Source organism: Chlorocebus sabaeus, chromosome 5 (genome assembly GCF_047675955.1).
Source record: "Chlorocebus sabaeus isolate Y175 chromosome 5, mChlSab1.0.hap1, whole genome shotgun sequence".
Taxonomy (NCBI): Eukaryota; Metazoa; Chordata; class Mammalia; order Primates; family Cercopithecidae; genus Chlorocebus; species Chlorocebus sabaeus.
Window position 1 is genome coordinate 81,709,891 of NC_132908.1, and position 20,970 is coordinate 81,730,860.

At 53.5% G+C, this 20,970-nt stretch overlaps 1 protein-coding gene across 6 annotated transcripts in view; it reads left to right on the forward strand.

Annotated features, from left to right (window-relative positions):
- KIAA0513 (KIAA0513 ortholog) overlaps positions 1–20,970 on the forward strand; it is a 68,325-nt gene that overhangs the window by 40,696 nt on the left and 6,659 nt on the right. For 4 of the 6 annotated variants that reach the window (XM_007994244.3, XM_073015616.1, XM_073015617.1 and 1 more), the window contains exons 2-12: positions 797–1,281; positions 5,008–5,107; positions 6,150–6,223; positions 9,165–9,235; positions 10,677–10,884; positions 11,663–11,703; positions 12,171–12,249; positions 14,528–14,605; positions 15,781–15,810; positions 19,682–19,762; positions 20,130–20,224. In XM_007994244.3, the coding sequence (XP_007992435.1) occupies positions 953–1,281; positions 5,008–5,107; positions 6,150–6,223; positions 9,165–9,235; positions 10,677–10,884; positions 11,663–11,703; positions 12,171–12,249; positions 14,528–14,605; positions 15,781–15,810; positions 19,682–19,762; positions 20,130–20,224 (1,186 nt within the window). In that variant the 5' untranslated portion in view covers positions 797–952. Of the gene's footprint in view, positions 1–796; positions 1,282–5,007; positions 5,108–6,149; positions 6,224–9,164; positions 9,236–10,676; positions 10,885–11,662; positions 11,704–12,170; positions 12,254–14,527; positions 14,606–15,780; positions 15,811–19,681; positions 19,763–20,129; positions 20,225–20,970 lie in introns of those variants that run through there. The other 2 variants (XM_007994246.3, XM_073015619.1) reach the window with 2 other exon arrangements.

The following is a 20,970-nucleotide window of genomic DNA, read 5'->3' on the forward strand; positions in this document are numbered from 1 at the left end:
TACGTTGCTGGAGCCCACAGAGGAGTCATTCATTCATTTTGAATAGGAGCAGAGTAGAGCTTTTCAGAAGACATGGCCAGGGCAGAGCCTCGAGGGGTGAATAGAACTCCAGGGTAGGAATGGCGGAGGAAAAAGGAGGGGAATGGAGAAGGGAGAGGGCTGCCCAGCCTGAGGAGCCCAGGAGTGTGTCGTTGTCCAGGGCAGCTGCTGTGCCAGGAGAGGGGACAAGTCCAGATGGCAAATGTTGTGCTTAGCAACCATCGTAGGGTTTGAGAAGGATGCTGAGAGGGGATAGACCTCTGACAGCCTGGGAACGTTCTGGATGAGAACAGAGCTAAGGAAGGAGGTCGGAGCCCAGAAGGTGAGGTGTCTGTTGCTCAGCAGGGAGGTGCTTCCGTAGCCACCAGTTCCAGTGACAGCGAGCGGGCAGGTGGATTGTCCCTGGTGATCCTCCATTTCCAGCCCAGGATGGACCTTTTCTGTCCTGGTGATGGGCTCAGTCTTGGGGCTGGAGCAGGGAGGAGGCCAGCAGAGGCAGTGCCCTGACAGTCTGTTTGCAGAACTTGGAGAAATCCTGATGTCAGTGTTTATTTGTTCATTCATTTAACAAGTATTTATCGAGGGCCTACCGTGTACCAGGTTTTGAACAGTAAAGTGGACGGTAGGAAGATGATGGTGAAGAGGCACCCCAAATTCCAGAAGAGCAGAGATTCTTCTCTTTCCGGGGAGTGTGTGATCTAGGTCTGGATTCTGGTGAGGAATGGCGTTAATGTCTGTGTCTGTGTTTCCATTCTAGATGCTGTAGGGCCAGGTGAGCTGCTGCGAAGGACTCATTCTTGGTGGCCAGCAGTTACCGGCAACTTGTGAGCTTGGTGGGCTCCTACTAACACACCTGGGACGCCAGGCTGCCGGGCTCCCCTCCAGGCAGCCTCCCCAGCAGCTCCCCAGAGCCATGGAGGCCCCGGAGGTCCCCATGGGCTCGCTAATCGACTTTGGGCCTGAGGCACCCACCTCCTCTCCCCTGGAGGCACCACCCCCTGCACTGCAGGACGGGGATGGCTCCCTGGGGGATGGCGCGTCAGAGAGTGAGACCACTGAGTCTGCGGACAGTGAGAATGACATGGGCGAGTCACCGTCACACCCGTCCTGGGACCAGGACCGCCGCTCCTCCTCCAACGAGTCCTTCTCCTCCAGCCAGAGCACCGAGTCTACCCAGGATGAAGAGACCCTGGCTCTCAGGGACTTCATGCGTGGCTACGTGGAGAAGATCTTCTCTGGAGGGTAAGGGGCCTGTGTGGACAAGACAGCCTGGCATGGCCACAGGGCCCAAGGGGACCCGCCTTCTGCTCTTGGCTCTGCCTCTCCCCAGGGTGCCACCTGGGGCCAGAGCTTCCATTTCCTCATCAGCCAGGGATGGCCACTGCAGGGGCCTCCCTCCACTCCAGCCCGCATGCAGAGCCACATGGGGACCTTTTAAAGAGTACCCGAGTCTGGACTTCACTCCAGACCAATTACATCAGTTCTCTAGGGTGAGGCCCGGCGTCAAAGCATGTGCGGCACCCAGGTGATTTGGAAGGGCAAACGTGCGGAGAACCCCTGGAGGGACGCGCTCCAGAGTACTCGGCTCACAGGTCCCCATCATCCCTGTGAGCTCCATTATTTTCTTTTGGTTTGTTTTCTTTCTTTCTTTTTTTTTCTTTTGAGACCGAGTCTGGGTCTGTTACCCAGGCTGGAGTGCAGTAGTGCAATCTCAGCTTAATGCAAGCTCTGCCTCCCAGGTTCAAGTAATTCTCCTGTCTCAGCCTCCCAAGTAGCTGGGATTACAGGCACCTGCCACCACACCCGGCTAATTTTTGTGTTTTTAATAGAGACAGGGTTTCACCATGTTGGCCAGGCTGCTCTCGAACTCCTGGTCTCATGTGATCCGCCTGTCCCAGCCTGCCAAAGCGCTGGGGTTATAAGCGTGAGCCACCGTGCCTGGCAGAGCTCTGTTATTTTCCAATGCATGTTGTTCCCGAATTTTATCCATGCAATTCTTAAGCAAGGCTTTGGAGGGGGCTGTCTCTTTCCTCTCACTCCGCCGACACCTGTCTCACCTCATCGTTGCTAAACACAAGGGGCACCTGTTCTGTTTCTGGGACCATCTGAGCATTTGTAGGCTCACCACTCCCTAGCGCTCCTTGTCACAGCTATAGTTGGCTAAGAGGTTGCAATTATTCACTGAAATTAAATATAGGGGCAAGATAAGATAATAAAGCTGTGGTTACCCATACTGGTGTGCTCATAAGAAGCAGATTCTTTTTTTTAGAGACAGGGCCTTACTCTGTTGCCCAGGCTGGAGTACAGTGACACAATCACGGCTCACTACAGCCTCCACTTCCTGGGCTCAAGCAATCTTCCCACCACAGCCTCCCGAGTAGCTGGGACTATAGGTACACGCCGCCATGCCCCGCTAATTTTTTTTTTTCCTTTTGGAGACAAGGTCTCGCTCTGTCACCCAGGCTTGAGTGCAGTGGTGCAGTCATAGCTCACCACAGCCTCAAACTCCTGGCCTCAAGCAGTCCTCCTGCCACGACCCTCCAAAGTGCTGACCCTGGCCAGCAGCTGATTCTGAAGCAGCTGTTTGCATAGGGCCCTTCCCTGGGTGGCTGTTCTTTTGTGGTTCTTAAGGGTAAAATAATGAGTGTTGACAATTGGAGCAGCAGGAAGGGAGAGTTTGGGGCTGTGATGTCCACTGAGAAGCGGGAATCTGTGCATCGGCCTGATGTTTCCTACCCCTGTTAAAATCTCAGCCAGGGGAAGGAGGATGCACACACACCCCAGAGCCATGGGGTTCACGTGTGGATTGTGGCTCTTCCACCATTCACGGCAGCACACTAGATACAGATGGTCTTGCTGCTCTGTCATGTGTGGGCTGGCAGCATTGGCATCTCCTGGGAGCTTGTGAGAAATGCAGAGTCTTGAGCCCTGGCTGGCCCCACTGAGTGAGAACGTGCCCTTTAACAAGATCGGTAGACAGTTCATGCACATCAGCGTCTGAGAGGCACTGCTGAGGGAAAGTTTTCCAGTTTCATTAACGCAGTTAGGATTTGTGACCAGGCTTAGTGGCTTACGCCTGTATTCCCAACATTTTGGGAGGCTGAGGCAGGAGGATCGCTTGAGCCCAGGAGTTTGAGACCAGCCTAGGAAACATAGTGAAACTCTACAAAAAAACACACAAAAATTAGCCAGGCATGGTGGCATGTGCCCATAGTCCCAGCTACTCAGGAGACTGAGGTGGGAGGATCACTTGAACCAGGTAGGCTTAGGTTGCAGTGAGCCCTGATCATACCACTGCACTCCAGCCTGGGTGACAAATGGAGACCCTGTCTCAAAAAAAAAAAAAAAAAAGAAAAAGAAAAAGAAATGTTGCCTTTTACTCTGCAGAGCCCATTGTTTCCACCGTGATTTGAGCCCCATGTGTGTAAACTCTCAAGGGCTGACTTCTGCCTTTTTGGTGGGTGCTTCTCCATTGATGGAGACCAGCCTCAGTTTTCTGTGTGGTTAGAAAAGGGACCCGTTGTATGATAATCCACATACCTGACCATCTAAAAATGCATTTATGGGCTGGGTGCGGGGGCTAACACGTGTAATCCCAGCACTTTGGGAGACAAGGCGGGCACATCACCTAAGGCCAGCAGTTTGAGACCAGCCTAGCTAACATGACGAAACCCCTTCTCTACTAAAAACACAAAAATTAGCTGGGCTTGGTGGCGGGTGCCTGTAATCCCAGCTACTTAGGAGGCTGAGGCAGGAAAATCACTTGAACCCAGGAGGCAGAGGTTGCAGTGAGCTGAGATTGCACCACTGTACTCCAGCCTAGGCAAGACAGAGCGAGACTCCGTCTCAAAAAAAAAAAATTAATAAAAATGCATTTATGTTTGATTTGAGTGCATTTTAGGAGAGCAGATGTAGCGTCCTACTTGTTTTGTTTGACCAACACCGAGATGGGTGCGCTTTCTCTGAGCACACCCCAGTTAATGAAAAGGGGAAAACACCCAGAAGTTTGCTCATTTGCCAGGAAAGGCAGCCTCTATTTGCAGTAGCCTGTCAGCAATACAGAATGTGGACACCTGAGTCAGATGCGTCTTCACAAGCATTCCAGAAATTACTGCAAAAACCTGCAGATAACACATATTTCATCTGATGTTGGTATTTAGAGTAAATGAGGACCAAGATGTTTTCTACAAAACATAAATGAAGATTGCATAAGCCAAGTGATCTTCAGCCTTCTGCTTCATTTTCGAGTGTTTACATTTAGGAAAGAATATTGGCGCCTTACAAAGAGTGATGAGAAGTGGCCTGAAATTATGTGAGCATGTTATCCATCCTAGTGGTGGTGACACCAAGGTGGAGGCCCCTGATCTCCATACCTCTCACACACAGCTGGGGATGCCTTGGCCCGTGAGCAGCCTCACTCTGGAAGTGCAGAGGGATGAGCGAGCGCCCTGCTGATATGTGGGAGATGGTTTTCTTCCTGGCATCAAACCTTCGTGTCAGTATACTAAGACAGAGCAAATTCAGGAAGTCTTAAATTCAGGGGCTGGTTCCATGCTGACTTCAGCATCAAAAACTAGTGGGAAGTCAGAGAGCTGGAGAACCAAGACCTCTTAGGGTTCGTGCCCTTATCCGGACTCAGACCTCCCCAGGCAGGGGTCGGGAGGGGCAGGGGAAGGACATGGGCTTTGGAACCAGGAAGCCTGGATAGAACTCTGGTTCGCCACTCTCAAGCCGGAGTGTGATTCTCCGAGCCAGGCTCCTCAGCTTTGAAATAGCAGTAACACCCTTTCCTCACGGGACCGCCCGGAGGCTGAGACGAGGTGATGGGAACTGGGGTCTGTGCTTGGCTGGGGAGCAATAATACTTCCTTAGTTCCTTCTCCTTGCTCTTCCCCTATTGCTCCAGCGGATTGAAAAGGGTTTTTTTTCCCTTCCTTTTTTTTTTTTTTTTTTTTTTTTTTTTTTTTAGGGAGGACTTAGATCAGGAGGAGAAAGCCAAGTTTGGAGAGTACTGCAGCAGTGAAAATGGAAAAGGCCGGGAGTGGTTTGCTCGATACGTGAGTGCCCAGGTAAGGGCGAGGTGATGGGAAGGATGGGCATTTACTCTTGAGGAAGAATCTGGTGAAGCATAACAAATTTGACTTTATCCTATAATGATACTCTGGAGAAAAGAGTCAAGGGAAATGACCCAACAGAAAAAAAAGTAAAACTTACCCCAGAATATTCTGAAAAGGAGTGTTGAGAATAGTGAGAAACAGTCTGGGCACAGTGGCTCACGCCTGTAATCCCAGCACTTTGGGAGGCCGAGGCGGGAGGATCGCTTGAGCCCAGGAGTTCAAGACCAGCCTGAGCAACATAGTGAGGTCCCCCCTTCCCCCATCTCTAAAAGTTAAAAAAGAATAGTGAGAAACAGTAAGTAGCTCATTTGGACGTCACACTTCAAGGGAAAGAGTAAGAAACTGGACTTTCAACTTCATGAAATTCCGGAAAAATCTCATTTTTTAAAGGCAAGCATGTGAGTTATGTGCGTGCATATTTTTATTAACCCGTAATACTCGATTTTTTGTAAAAAATAAAAAATATTCAAGACTGTGACTGTCACGTGAAGAAAAATATATTAACAAAGTTTAGAAAATAATTTAATTTTGTAAATATCCAGTAGGTTCTTTTTTTTTCCTGAGTGGCCTAAGTTTTTAGTTTTTAAGTATTTTAGTGCAAATAATTTATTTTTCATGGAAAAGTTAGAAAATGCAGATGAGCAAAGAGAAGTTTATTACCCACAAATCCACAGTTTGGAAACAGCCAGCGTTGTCATTGTGGGGTACTTTTCTGTGTGTGGGTGTGTATGATGTTCCTACTTTTAAAAATCTGGGAAGGACACCGAGGGGAACCCCTTCGTGTGCCCTGCCCAGTGATGGTTGGGTGCAGGTGGCTGCACTCTGCCCGGGTCCTGGCAGGAGGGGCAGGTTCTGTAGTGCAGAGGCAGCAGCCATCCTGGGCCCTAATCCCAGCTGCATTTGGAAACACTGAGAGTGGAAAGCCTGCAGCTTCACTGAGTGCTGCGTGTGTCACCCTGAACCTCAATGACGTGTCTGGCCTCTTTCTGGACAGCGCTGCAACTCCAAGTGTGTCTCAGAGGCAACCTTCTACCGCCTGGTGCAGTCTTTTGCAGTGGTGCTGTTCGAGTAAGTAATGCCATTGCACAAAGCCTTTGTCCTGGTAAGCTCCTCTTCCCTCCTTCCTTCCCTCCCCACCTAGCCGTGTCATAACCAGCTGTGAGTCATATCCACACTAGTCATCAGGTTGCAGTTGCTCTGCTACACCCAGCATCAGCTAAAAGGCACAGTCGTGACCACCATCTCACGGGAACAGGGCTGGCCATCCTTAGCTGGCAGTGATGAGAGGACTGCAGCTGGATGTGAGGAGCATCCTCTGGGCGGGTCCTCAGGGCCAGGTGGTGATGATGTACTGTGGCCCTGCCCTCCTCGGGAGTTCTGGCACTTTCCCAAGTTCCCGTTATAAAGTACTTCAAACTCAACTGCCAACCCCATGAGCAAATAAACACTTAATGATATGTTGGGAGGACTGTAGCCTTCCCTGTGAACACTGATTAGGCACCGCTGGGGCCTTTTATCACAGAAGCCCTTGGTAGGCAGTGAGGGGTGGTGGAAAGGGCATGGCCGCCAGCTGGAGATTTGGGGCCAATCCAATCTCTGTCCCTGCTCACTTGTGAGATTAGGGAGCCAGACTCCATAAGGCACAGACCCCCTTCTCAGGAGCATGACTCTCTGGGGTCACCAGACTAGCTTCATGCCTCCAAGGTGTGAAATGGAGGGGATGCTTCTTGGCCTTAGGGAGGCTGGGCAGTGGCCTGACCGACCTGGAGCCTCGATTCTGGGGCTGGGAGCCCTGATCTGGGCATGTCTGCACCCCACTATCCCCATCTCCTGCAGAAGGCCTCCAAGCAGCCCCTGCTTTGGGGCCTGTGTCCTCTCCTGGTCTTTGGCTCATCCCATCGCCACCTTCCCACATCACTGCCTTTGTTTTGTCCTTCCAGGCCTGAAAAATCTCCCTCCTTTACTTCTTTGTCTCCCAACCAAAGATAGCTGCTTGAGTCGTTTTTTTTTTTGTTTCTTTGGGTTTTTTTGAGACAGGGTGTTGCTCTGTCACCCAGGCAGGAGTACAGTGGTTCAATCACAGTTCACTGCAGCCTCAATCTCCTGGGTTCGAGGGATCCTCCCATCTCAGCCTCCCAAATAACTAGGACTACAGGTGCATGCCACCACACCTGGCTCATTTTAAATTCATTTTTTATTTTATTTTATTTTTTTGAAACAGAGTCTCACTCTGTCACCCAGGCTGAAGTGCAGTGGGATCTCGGCTCACCGCAACCTCCGCCTCCTGGGTTCAAGCAATTCTCCTGCCTCAGCCTCCTGAGTAGCTGGGACTACAGGCATGCACCATCACACCTGTCTAATTTTTGTATTTTTAGTAGAGACAAGGCTAGGCTGGTCTTGAACTCCGGACCTCAAGTGATTCACCTGCTTTAGCCTCCCAAAGTACTGGGATTACAGGAGTGAGCCACCACGTCTGGCCATATTCCATATAGATATATACACATACACAGACACACACACACACATATACTTAGTAGAGATGAAGTCTTCCTATGTTTCCCAGGCTGGTCTCAAACTCCTGGGCTCAAGCAATCCTCCTTCCTCAGCTTCCCAAACTGCTAGGATTACAGGCGTGAAGCACCACACCCAGCCTGCTCTCTCAAGTCCCAGTTCTCCTGCTTCTTCATGTCTCTCCCCTTTCTCTCTTTCTCTTTGAACTTGGGCATATACTGGAAGAAGAAGACCAACAAAAGGAGGATCCCTATTTTTCCTACCCTTGCTCAGGACACCCGAAGTCCAAGATCCGTTTCTCCTCTGAGGTCTGGCCTTCAGAGCTGGCCAGGGGAGGGCTAAGAAACCTTCACTGGAAGAGGCTGAGTGAGCCCTCACCTTCAGCCAAGAGGGTAGTGGTTTAAAACAGGCCCTCTAGGTTGCCTTTTATGAAACATTCTCTCATGCAGTTAAGATACTTCAATTTCCAACATATGCAGTCCCAGGCATTTTCACGAACCCCCATTTTGCATAATTCTGATTTTCCATTTCCTTTTTTTTTTTTATTTGCACTAGGCCAAAAGTAATTCTCCATTTTTCTTTGAGTTTTTTGTCTTACATAAGTAAGTTGGGGAGGGAGGGGTTAAAGTCCCAACCTGCCAAAACACAAAGATTCTCGCCATCACTTGGTCCCTGAGCATATATATATTTGTATAGTTGCAAAAACAAAGTGAAACAAAAACTCTTTCAATATTTAGACAATATGGGATTTTTTAGTTTTATAATCTTTAGTTTGTTAAACATCCTTAGTTTTTACTTTTAGTCTTTTATAGTTTTATTACTAGTTTAGTTAGTTTTTTATATAAAAAGATAAAAATGGCCCTTAATCCCACTGTCTAGATAATTTCTTTTGACTCGTAGAGTAATAATTGTCCAAAGTTAAAACCTAAACAGAAAAGAAAAGTCTAAAAGGGATCAGGATAGAAAGACAAACCTGCAGTACAAAGGAATGGCCCCGCCCAAGACCAAACCTGCTGGATCAGAGGCTCCACCTCCTGATGCCCCACCACCGGTGCTGTGGGCAGGAGCCTGAGAGCCACAGATGCGGGGAAGGTCCTCCAACTTACTGCTAATTCCTGAGAAGGCAGGGGCTGGAGAGCCAGGTGGCCTGGGCCACGGGTGTGCACTGAGACTGGAGGCCTGGCTTCTTGTGCACTGAGACTTGAGGCCTGGCTCTGCTCCTGGGCGTCGAGTTGAGCTTCCCGGGCCCTGGCTTTTACCTTTTCAGTGAAGGAAGCCAGTCAGGCAGACCACAAACTCCTTCCCATTCAGTCAGTCCCAGGCCATGTGCCTGTATGCAGCTCTCCTCATGGAACTCGGGGAGATTGTTTTGTGCGTCTCCAGTGGGGGAAGATATTAATTGGGACACATGTGTCAAGTGTCTCAGCGATGGCTGACCGACTTGCAAGGAGAAGCAAGTGGAGCGATCTTTAGCCGTGAGCCTTGCCTCTTGTTTCAGGTGTCATCAGATGGATGACTTTGGGCCTGCCAAGAACCTCATGACCATGTGCTTCACCTACTACCACATCGGTAAGACACGAGTGGGCTGATGTGGGGTTCACCCACGGGATCCTGAGGCTCACCAGCCAATAATGTGTCAGCGGAAGCTTTCTTCATGGTTAAAAGCAAAAGCTACGGGGCCTCCAGAGAACGGAGGACGCTGGTGTTAGGGAGGAGTGAGACTCAGAGAAAACATGGTCCGAATCTTGGGGTGGGAGGTTGACTGACCAGGGTGCAAAGGAAACTCCCGAGCTGATAGGAGAAACATGCTAGGCAGGACATTTTATGGTGGAGGCAGGAACTGCTGGATGTGAAGATAGTCAGTTTTATGTTTTACCAAAACAAGACACATTTGGTTATTGGAGGGTGGTGGGGAGCAGCTGTCTAGGATCTGAAGTGGCAGAGAGTTCCCAGGGATGGGCTGGAGATGGCTTATGAGGAGTGTGGACTGTTCTTGATGCTGAGGCTATGATATCTCTTCTGCCTCATTGCATTGGAACTTTCTGGTACGTTGGAGCTCAAGGGCTTCCTGCGTGAGTCTCCTTGGGCTGCAGCAACAGGACTCATTCAGGCCACCATAAGTGGAAGGTTGCTGAAAGCCGCCACGTGGACTGGAGCTGGGTCAGGGAGGTGCTAGGCCCCGACCCCCCGTGCTGTCCTCTCTCGGTACCTGCATGCTCACTCCTGGGGTGTGTGCATCTGCTCCCCCTCCCACAGCTGTCCTCTCCGCACCCCTCAGTTCATTTGGTCCAACTGCCATGGCTGGTGTCCCAGCCACACCAGCGGGCAGGCCCTTCCCGCCAGGCCACTCATCAGCTGCTTTGGGTGGAGTGGGAACCCCCCAGTACAGCCTTTGGCTCTTCCTTTTTGAAGAACAGATAGACACATAATGAATAGACACTGCTTCCTGAGACAGGGCTACCCACAGCAGCTTCAGCTAGTGAGGACACCCTGCCAGGGCCTACAGAGAACCTTTGACTTATAGTGGGCACTGAGGCCCATGGGGGTATGTCATCCTGCGGGGGTGCCAGGGCCTCGTGTCCGTCCATTGGCTAAGAGAGTTTGGGTGCCAGGGCTCCCCACCCCCCTGCTGTCTCCACACTCCCATTTCAGGGGCCTGGTGCCCAGCTGGCTTCTGCCTCCCTGGCGCTGGCATGGTCGGGCCTCTGCCCTCGCCTCCCTGCAGACCCTGCCACCTGGGCCGGGCTCCAGCCTGCATCTCCTTTGCTCCCTCCCTGCTCCTAGTGGCTTCTCTATGCACAGCAGGTGCTGAGAGTGCTCACGGGGAGCAGGGACCGCACTTCCTCATCCTGGGCCGGCTGAGCCTGCACCACCCCTGTCCTGGGCTGAGGAGGGAGGCTCCTGTATCCCCACTGCACAGGACCCCTGCGGGGCTCCCCCTGGGCCTCTGCAGTTAGCAGGTGCAGACCCCGGCCTCACTGGCCTCGTCTTGTTCCCTCTCTCGTCCAAGGAAAACCGCAGCTGCTGCCCCCGGAGGCCCGGGAGAAGCCCGCGGGCAGCATCGACTCCTACCTGAAATCCGCAAACAGCTGGCTGGCTGAGAAGAAGGACATCGCCGAGCGGCTGCTGAAGAACACCTCGGCCAGGACGGAGAATGTCAAGGGCTTCTTCGGGGGGCTGGAGACCAAGCTGAAGGGGCCCCTGGCCAGGAGGAACGAGTACGTGTGGCCTTGGGGTCCCTCCCACCTGCATGGGACGGGGGAGAGGCTGGTGTGGAGCTCGGGTGGGGGCAGCAGGGAGGGTGCGGGTGAGGCCCAGAGACTGTCAGGAGCACTGCGCTGCCCAGCCGCCTCTGCCCCCACAGCTTGCTATGGTCTGCAAAGCTGAGCCCCCCAGTGACATGCAGGGATGTCCCTGGGGGCCACACTTCCTGGGACTGATGAGGAGCCCAGGGGATTGTCCGATGGCAGAGGGAACTGCAGCCCCTCCACTCTGTCTTCTCTGTCCCCTCCATCCCCTGGCTGGACCAAGAGTGAGTGCTTGTGGAACACGGTCTTAAGTCACAGGAGAAAAACACTGTCCCCAGGAGAGCAGGGCTCTGACAGACACTCGAGGAACACTTTGGGGACAGGCACATCAGAAATAGACTCATAGAAGCTATGACTTCCACAGGGAGGAGGGATGCGACAGCCAGAGCAAGCCCCGGGGTCCCCTCTTCCCACCCATGGCTGGGCCGCAGCCATGTGCCTTGGCCGCCGCCTCTGCCCTATTCAGCTTTGGATTCAGAGAAAATGACATAAAGAAACCTCAATGCCACATTTCCTGAATTCTGAAACACTGGCAGTTGACAAATAGAGCCTTGATTTCATAAAAGGCTTTTCAGAGCAAGCCATATTAAATGTACCCAGTCCCACTGAGAAGTATAGAACAGCATCTTTGAGTTGAGAAAGTGTGGTGTGAGTCTCATCTGTCGTCATGGTGCCTTCTTTCCCTCAGGGAAGACGAGAGCAAACCCCAGGAGAAGCGGCCCAGGGCTGGTGAGTCTGCCCAGGCAACAGCAGGAGATGCCTGGCCCACACCCCCTCAGCCAGCACACAAGCAGGTGCACGGCCTCTGGGGCTTTCCTGCCTCCACGGAGCACAGGAACCTTGCCCTGGCTGATGCCCCAGTTGCTTCCCAGCTCCCGTGATCTGTATTTTCTCATTGAGTTTCTGTGGAAGAGCCACTTTTCTAAGGAGGAACTAAATTCCTTAATCCCAGGAAGGCTAAGGGTTACCGCGAGGGGCTGCGGCTGTGCTGTGGAACCATCCCTCAGAGGAAGTCCTTATTGCCGGGTGGGAATAGCACCCTTACTGGCTATGGCTAGCAGAAAAGCCATGGTGGAGTTTGCACCACATGTTTCTGTGGCATTCTGGGAGAAACTGGCTGCTGGGAGGCTGTCGCCCGGGGTTTGCCAACAGCGGGCGCGCAGCCAGAGCTCCTTTCAGCCTTTCTTCTCCCACAGTGACTGTGTACAGCCCCGAGGACGAAAAGAAGGGGGAGAAGATCTACCTGTACACGCACCTGAAGCAGCAGCCCATCTGGTAAGGCCGAGCCTGTGGCTTCCTGTCACCCTCTTACGGGGCCAGCAGTCAGTCCCCAGGATCACTTCTAGTTGCCTTTGTCCCCATCAGAATGGCGGAATTCTTACACCCCCCAGGGTGGCAGAATAAAAAGATGAACCCTCACAGGCATTGGTGAGGATGTGGAGAAATTGGAGGTCTCCTGTATGGCTAGGAGGAATGTAAATGGAGCAGCCGCTGTGGAAACAGTCTGGCAGTTCCTTTAAAGGTGAAACACGGAGTTACCCTGTGAGCCAGCAGCTCCACTCCTAGGAGTCACCCAAGAGAAAAATGTGTCACCACAAAACCTTGTACAAATGTCTGTAGCAACATCATTTATTATGGCCCCAAAGTGGAAACCACCTTCATGGCCGTCCAGTAATGAATGGGTAAACAAAATCCATCCATTGCATGAAATATTAGCCAGCCATGAAAAGGAATGGCATGCCGCTCCACACTGCAGCAGGGATAGGCCTGGGAAACGTGAAACTCAGTGGAAGAAGCCAGACACAGAAGCCCACGTATTGTATCATCCCTATGAAATGTCCAGAATAGCAGATTCTTAGAGACACAGCAGATGACTGATAGCCCAGGCAGAGGGCGCGGAATGGGGAGCAGGGCGTGACTGCTGATGGGGATGAGGTTTCTTTATGGGGTGAGAAAATGTTCTGGAAATGGTGGCTGCACAACTCTGTGAATATACTAAAAGTTACTGAATTGTATATTTTAGAGGGTGAATTTCATGGCATGTGAATTATATCCCAATTAAGCTCTTACATGTATATAAATGAATGAAGGTGATGGTTGAAGTGAGACCAGTGTTGCAGGGGAAATCTTGGCCACCCTGGCATATGGCCCAGCTCTGCAGATGATGGTCAGGCTGCGCTAATCTCTCTGAAGCCTCTCAACATATTTTAGAGTGCTTTGCTAGCACCTGGAATCAGTGTCCGACAGGCCCTCCCTCCCCTGAAGATCACAGTTGGCTGTGGTGCACTCTGCCTGTTAACCAAGCAAGGGCTACTTAAGGAGCTTGGCCAGGGAGTGCCACAGGGACCCAGAGGTCAGAGGGCAGGGCTGGAGCTGTAGGAATGCCCTTGAGGCTGGACCCGGTTCCCGTGGAAGCAGAGGACGGGGAGAAGCTGGCGTGCTTTGTCCCGCCGTCTGGTGATTCAGCTCAGCTCCTCTGTCCTTGACTTGGCTGCCGTCTTTTCATTGTTGCTTGGCAAACTTTTCTGTGAAGGGCCAGATAATAAATATGTTAGGCTTTGCGGGCCAGATGGTCTCTGCTGCAGCCACACCACTATGCTGTTGTAGCGTGAACACCACCAGAGACGTTGTATAAATGTATGAGCGTGGCTTGTTCCAATAAAACTTTATTTACAGAAACAAGCCGCCAGCCTGCTTCAGCCTACATACCATAGTTTGCCAACCCCTGATGTTCTTCAAGAAGAATTTTTCTGCTGGGTGCTGTGGCTCATGCCTGTGATCCCAGCACTTTGGGAGACCAAGGCGGGCAGATTACCTGTGGTCAGGATTTCGAGACCAGCCTGGTCAACATGGCGAAACCCCCATCTCTACTAAAAATACAAAATTAGCCTGGTGTGGTGGTGGGTGCCTGTAATCCCAGCTACTCAGGAGGCTGAAGCAGGAGAATGCTTGAACCTGGGAGGCAGAGGTTGCAGTGAGCGGAGATCACGCCATTGAACTCCAGCCTGGGCAACAAGAGTGAAACTCCATCTCAAAAAAAAAAAAAAAAAAAAAAACCCAAAGAATGTTTTTTCCTTGAGTGTCCCTATGAACGTTAGTTCTCTCGGCACATGACGTGTCACTGCCGGGTTCCCATTTATGTTACTAGACCCTGATGTAGAAAAGCACATCATCCCAGCCCTGTGCTTCCTCTTGGGAGTCCCAACAGGAAAGGCGGAAGAAGAAAACAGCCCACCTCTGTGTCCTACAGGTGGCTTCAGCTCTGCCCGCCAGCGCCCTCCTGCCTGCGGTGCAGCCCTGGATAGCGTAGTTTTCCCTCCCACTTGCGCCATCTCTCCTAAGAGATACGCAGCCACCGGGAGCCCCAGGGAAACAGCTTTATTTAGATCAAGCCATATGCTCAGTTTTTCCCTCTCAGCCCTACCTCTCTGAGACTTTTTTAGAAGCTCAGACAGATGTGAGACACTGCCCTTATTTATCCCTCAAGTGGCCCATGACCCGTGTCCTCCCGGCCTCCCCTTGGAGAGAGTGTGACTAGGGCTCTGTCTTGCAGGCACACGCTGAGGTTCTGGAATGCAGCCTTTTTTGACGCTGTCCATTGTGAGAGGACAAAGCGATCTCCCACTACCAGGTAGGAGCAAAGTGTGGCCCCATTTGGCCTCAGGAAAAAGGACCAGGGAGTGGCTTTATTTCCCGGTTGCGGAAGAGGAGAGCAGAAGAGCAGCTGAGTGGACGTGTCTGGTTTTTCTTCACCCCGTCATGGCCCTGGTGCCCTGCAAGCTGCCTGAGGGTCTCGGCTTCATGGGTGGGGGTGCTCAGCTTGCATGAGCGCTTTCTGTCCTGGGGCTCTGGCATGACTTGGCCTGACCCTCCTAAAATTGCCAGCTCCCACTAATACCATCAGGACCCCTGCTCCCGTGCCCACCCTGCTGTTTGCTGAACCAAATCAGCATCCTGGGGATGAATGCCTGGAGCAGGGTCCTGGGAGGAAGGGCTGGCCACCTCCCCCGAGACTTTGCCCTCGAGAGCTGGTGCCTGGTGAATGCAGTTGCCGCTCGCAACTCACCTCTTGGGTCTGCAGCCTGACCAGACCTTCCCAGCTTCGCTGAGGGTCACTTTGCACATGGCAGCAGGGAGGGGCTGGCACCCACTCCACGGGGGCCGATGCCATAGCAAGCAAAGGTGCCATCCACCGTGTATAGTGACACGACAGCAAGGGACAGCAGCCCCTGGGGGAGCCCCTTCCAGTCGTGTGACTGAAGGCTCTGAACCTCTCAGGGCCCCGGTCTCCTCATTAATAAAGCACATCTGCCCCTCTGTAACACCAGGGAGACCCTCTACCCTTAACCCTCATCAGGAGAGTGGGCAGATGGCTGCTGCTGGGGGGAAGACTCGAGTCTCCCAGCACTTGCCGTGTCTCAAGTGAAATTCTTCCCTCTGGGGGCAGCTAAAACCCTGTCAGGGGCGAGGGACCCAGAGCATTCTGCCATGGCCGCATTTCCTGGGGAGGCACAGGGGGTCGTGGAGAGGGAAAGACGCTGAGACTGCCCGAGGACCCTCGAGAGAGACCCCGCTCTGGCAGGAGACCAGAACAGGGAAATGCTTAGATGCCTCTAGGCGGATGGGCGTTGCCTCTTTAGTTCTCAGACCTCTAGGAAGTTAATTTATTTCAAATATCCTGTCTTTCTCTGTCCCGCTCGTTTCTGCCTGTAATAACCCTCCTCTGCTTGTTCTCTTTTTACCATCCACATATCTTGCATGACTTTGACATGTTCCTTTGTTTACCTGTTTCTGCTGCCGCTCCAGAGGGGATGCTGGAGAGGAGGAGGAGAAGAGGTGTGTGTGTCCACGTGACTTTGTTCCATTTTACAGTGCGGGCTCCTGCAAAGGTCACTTCAGGTTGGGGGCTGTGCACTGTGTTGAGCTGCTGCAGCAGGCACAGCCCAGATGCAGGTGCAGCCTGGCAGCCGGTGGGGAGGGCAGCCCTGGGGAGGTGAGGCCAGCACTAGGGCAGGCTGGCAATGCATCCCGGAACTGGGCAGGTGGGAGCCTGCCAAGGCCAGAGCACTCCGAAATAGTCAGAAAACAAATGTGACACCTTGAGACGCCCTGGCGATAGCATGAGCTCGAGAGGCAAAGGCGGTAACGCCAGGGAAAGCAGGCTCCAGTTCTGGGCCAGCTGGGCTCTCCGCCAGCCACTTCAGCCCCTTCTGAGCAGACCTGAAAGCCTCGCGCTTGGCCTCACTGTTCACACTGGAGACATGGGTCCCGGCTCATCTGGGAAACCGCGGGTGGGGTGCAGAGCCTGTCCTGTTTGCAACACCACCCACTCTCCGGTGTGCTGGGGCCGCCAGGTTGAGGAGGCACGGAAGAAGGACACACTCTCACTTTCCCAGCCGCTCGGGGATGGGGGTGCGAGGGGTCCCGGAGGAAATCCTAGAACAGGGCTGTTTCCTGCCAGCCCACAGAGGGGTCTGACTCTCCCTGTTCACCTTTCTGTGGGCTAGAATCCTTTGTGATGTGTTTTCAGAGTTGCCGATCGGCCTCTTCAAATAGATTCCCTGTTACGATGTCTCACTGGAGGATGCCTGAAGTTGCCTCCTCTAATCAGTGATATGTGTGGTGTTCATTGTCGTTAGCAATCACGTTTCTTTGATGCAGACCTCTGGCTTTTAAAGGAGCACTTAGGCCTAACAAACACCTTTCATGAACAAAGCCCCTGGGTTTTCAGTGACTCTCTGGGTGACAGTGTGATTAACCAGCCTTCCAGGAACAAGTCAGCCCCACAGCCCTGGCCCAAGGAGGGCTGGGAGCATCTCAGCATCCTCTGAGAGCTGGTCGGTGCTGCTGGGGAGGGGTGGTCTGTCCTGAGCTCAGCTGAGGGGACAGCTGGCCTCCTGGGCCTTCTCACCAGGGCAGATGAGCTTTGTCCACACATAGCTCTGTACCGGCTCCTCATCTCTGACCGGCCCCTGAGCCTTCCCCAGAAGAAGGCTGAATATTGCTTTGAGATTGAGGCAGGTGGCAGGGGGCGAGGTTGCCTCCAAGTCCCCAGGCAACCTCATGCCTCTAACATGCCATCTCTTTTTTGGTAACCTCTGCTGACAGCAAGAAGCCATTATCATCCTCTCTGTTTCCAGAGGCAGGTGTTTCTCCGTTCAGAAGGTTTCCCTCGCAGCAGGCGGTCAGTCCCATCCAGATTCCCACCGAGGCAGTGTAGACGCAAGTTCAGCTCGCTGTGCAGTGTCAGAGCTTGATCAGCACTGGAAATTGAACTCTTTTTTGTTTTGTTTTTTGAGATGGAGTCTCACTCTGTTGCCCAGGCTGGAGTGCAGTGGTGCAATCTCAGCTCACTGCAGCCTCCACCTCCTGGGTTCAAGCTATTCTCCTGTCCCAGCCTCCCGAGTAGCTGGCATTACAGGTGCCCGCCACCATGCCCAGCTAATTTTTCTTTTCTTTTCTCTTTTTTCTTTTCTTTTTCTTTCTTTCTCTTTTTTTTTTTGAGACAGAGTTTTGCTCTTATTGCCCAGGCTGGAGTGCAGTGGTGCGATCTCAGCTCACTGCAACCTCCACGTCCTGGGTTCAAGCAATTCTGCCTCAGCCTCCCAAGTAGCTGGGATTAGAGGTGCCCACCACCATGCCCGGCTAATTTCATATTTTTAGTAGAGACGGGATTTCACCATGTTGGTCAGGCTGGTCTCAAACTCCTAACCTCAGGTGATTCACCCGCCTCAGCCTCCCAAAGTACTGGGATTACAGGTGTGAGCCACCGCGCCCGGCCTAATATTTGTATTTTCAGTAGAGATGGGGTTTTGTCATGTTGGCCAGGCTGGTCTTGAACTCCTGAACTCAGGTGATCTGACCGCCTCGACCTCCCAAAGTGCTGGGATGACAGGCATGAGCCACCGCGCCCGGCCTGAAGTCAGTTGTAAGAAGTGATTTTATCGTGGACATGACCTCATCTGCTACTGCCAGTGACCATTTACCTCTTTCTTGAGACGTCAGGTTAAATGTCTCAGTTTTTGTCCTCACCATGGCGAGAAGAATCGCCGCGTCATCTGGCTCAGGAGAGGAGGGGTCGGGGCTCCTGTGCTGCACAACTCCAAGGGAGCCATTCCCGTGCGGTCTGGGGTTGTGCAGGGCCCAACCTGCCCAACTGTGCGCAGCAGGCCTGCGGGTGGTGCAGGGGTTTATGTCTGAACAACCCTCAAGGGGGCTGTTTTGGGGAAAGACAGTAGGAAGGAAATGGGATGGGACTCTGCAGAGTACCTGGAAGTATATTCTGGTGTCTTCATGGGCATCCTGCCATCGGCACAAGGAGGCCGGGAGTGACCTTTGTCCGTCACTCCCATCATGCCCCTGATGCCCTGTGACGCCTGCTAAGCTGCAGCAGTGCCAGTGACCTCTCGTGGGCCGGGGGTGGCGAGGAGCCAGGAGTTCATGTTCCTTTGTTTTGTTTCTCTTCCTCTGGCTTCTCCATGATCCCAACCTCTCACCCTCTCATACCATCCTTCTCCCCCTTCTTTGATCTTCCTCTCAACCTTATTTTAGTCAGACTCATCCATCCAGTTTTCTTTTTAAGGGGAAAGGGGCTCAAATTAATGTCTCCACGTTCGCAGCTGCTTCTGCAGGTAGCTTCTCAGATGGGCGTGGTGTCCAGGGAGTTGTGTAAGGGTCAGGGAGGCCCCAGGCCCTGCCCAAGGGGCGGGGAACGAGCCGGCAACGCAGAAAAGCTCTGTGGCAATGAGGGCTGGGAAGGAGTGGAGAGTCCCCTTGTTCTGCCCCAGACAGATGAGGGATTAACAGCACTCCACTCTAAAGCATGCAGCAGGTGAACGCTCAGAACACCTTCCCACCCCAGGCCTTGTGCGGAGAACGCATCAGGGTCCCCCCCGGCTCCTGAAGCTCGGTGCAAACCTCGGTCGATGCCGTCTCATTGGGTTTTCAGCACTTTGTTCTCACGCCTGGGTGCTGTCTTCACTATGGTCCACAGCACCCACAGGGTCACGGTCAGAGGGGCCAGCGGGAAGCGTGGGGGCCTGGTCTGTGTTATTTAGGGAGGGGACTAGAGAGAGCATTGAGGGCCTTGAGAAAGCCGACACAGAGAAAGCACAGCTGAGCAGGGCACAGCCCTCTTCAGGCAGGGCACAGTGTGGCCCTCAGTGCCCTCGGCCTCTGTGGAAGCTGCCATCCGCAACTGGCCCCAGGATGTCGCACCTCGCCTGGCCCATCAGGCTGGTCAGGAGACACGGGTGTGATCTGAAAACGTTCCCTGGGCCACCAAGGCCCACTGTCCTGGGATGTTGGGCAGGTCCCTTCCCTCTCTGGAGGTTTCTTCCCCGAGGACAGGCCCAGACCCCACTCTCCCGCTGTAGCGAGGCTCTGGGGCTGGCCCCGCTGCCTGTAGAATGCCTGGGTAGCCGCGTGGCGCTCCGCACCTTCAGGGCCATAAAGAACCCTTCTGTTTCCGCGTCTCTTTATCTTGTGAAGAGTGAGATGAACGTTGGGGACCCCAAGCGCGGTGTCAGGATCCCGGCAGGCCTTGTGGAAAGGCTCAGCACACGGCTCTCTGGTGAAAGGCACCCCTTTCTGTGCCCGGGGGGCCGTACATGGGTGCCGCCAGCACCCGCGGGTCAGAGCAGGGCGAGGAGCAGGGGCAAGGACAGCACCGTCTGAGTCCCGCTCCTGTCACCTCCTGTGCTTGCAGGGAGAAGTGGTGCCACATGACGCAGGAGGAGCGCGATGATAGCCTCCGGTTCAACGAGAACATCACCTTTGGGCAGCTGGGGTAAGGGCGGGCGTGGGAAAGGGGGAGGAGAAAGGGGGGGCAGGGAGAGAGGGGGCGGGCCCACGCTGTGAGCTGTCACGACCTGTAAGCTGTCACACCCTGGGGTGCTGTGTCAGCCTGCTCTGAGGCATGGAGTTCATTTCACTGGCCTCCATGCCAGCTCATAATTAATCCGCCTCCTACGCAACCCCTGGTGGCTGCAGTGCCACAGCGAGAGTTGCTGGTGGTTAATTAGGCAGCAGTGCGTTTCAGTTTTTGCTGACAATTCCAGGCAGGCCACGGTGGGCGTCCCAGAGACGAGGGCCCAGCTCCTCGGCCCTTTCCCCTGGGAAGCCGGCGGGTGACGCTCTTGGGTTTTCTCCTGCAGCACGTTCTCGCACAACATGCTGGCCTTCGGACTGAACAAGAAGCTGTGCAATGACTTCCTGAAGAAGCAGGCTGTGATTGGCAACCTGGATGAAGGTGCGTCTGCGGGAGGCCGCTGGCGGGAGGCGGGCAGGGCTGGGGTCAGGAGCCAGTGCTGCGCCCACTGGTGCTTCTGCACTGCAGAAGGCATGTCGTGTTGCAGTCGGAAACTGGTGCTGAGCTTTGGGCAGACGGCCCTCCTCTCTCCCCAGTGTGTGTAGACAGACGCACAGGACACCTCTCATTCCATTTGGAATCCATTTCTGCTAGATGGGATTGTGGGCATTGAGGCTGCAGCCCCGGTGTTCACAGGACAGAGGAAGGGGAGGATGCAGCTCTTGGACTCAGCTTGCACGGAGCCAAACTCTGGCCCCAAGTTGCCCGCTTCTAAATGGCTCCCGTGTGGCATCCTTTTCTTTCTCAGACCACACTGCCATGACGAGTGCCAGGGGACAAGGGTGGTGGGGAGGGAGTTTTGAGGTTTCTCTGGAATCTCTGGCTTCCGTGACAGCAGGGAAATGCTGTGACGTTGACGCCCTCCTGCGCAGGGGCCAGTCCCTGTGCGCGGCGCCATCTGCTGCAAGCGTTGGTTCCTCTGCGTTGAAAAGGACTTACACTTAGGCGTGGATACGGATCGACCCATATTCTTCAGAAAATCCCATTCTCCACCTAATTCACGGGGTCTGTAGTGGAGCGGCCTGAGGAGGCATGAGAGCGCCAGTGGCCATTAGACTGTCTCAGAATGTTGCTAGCAGCCCCACCTCACTGGCACAGGGCAAGGGGGATGCTGCCACCTCTCCCAG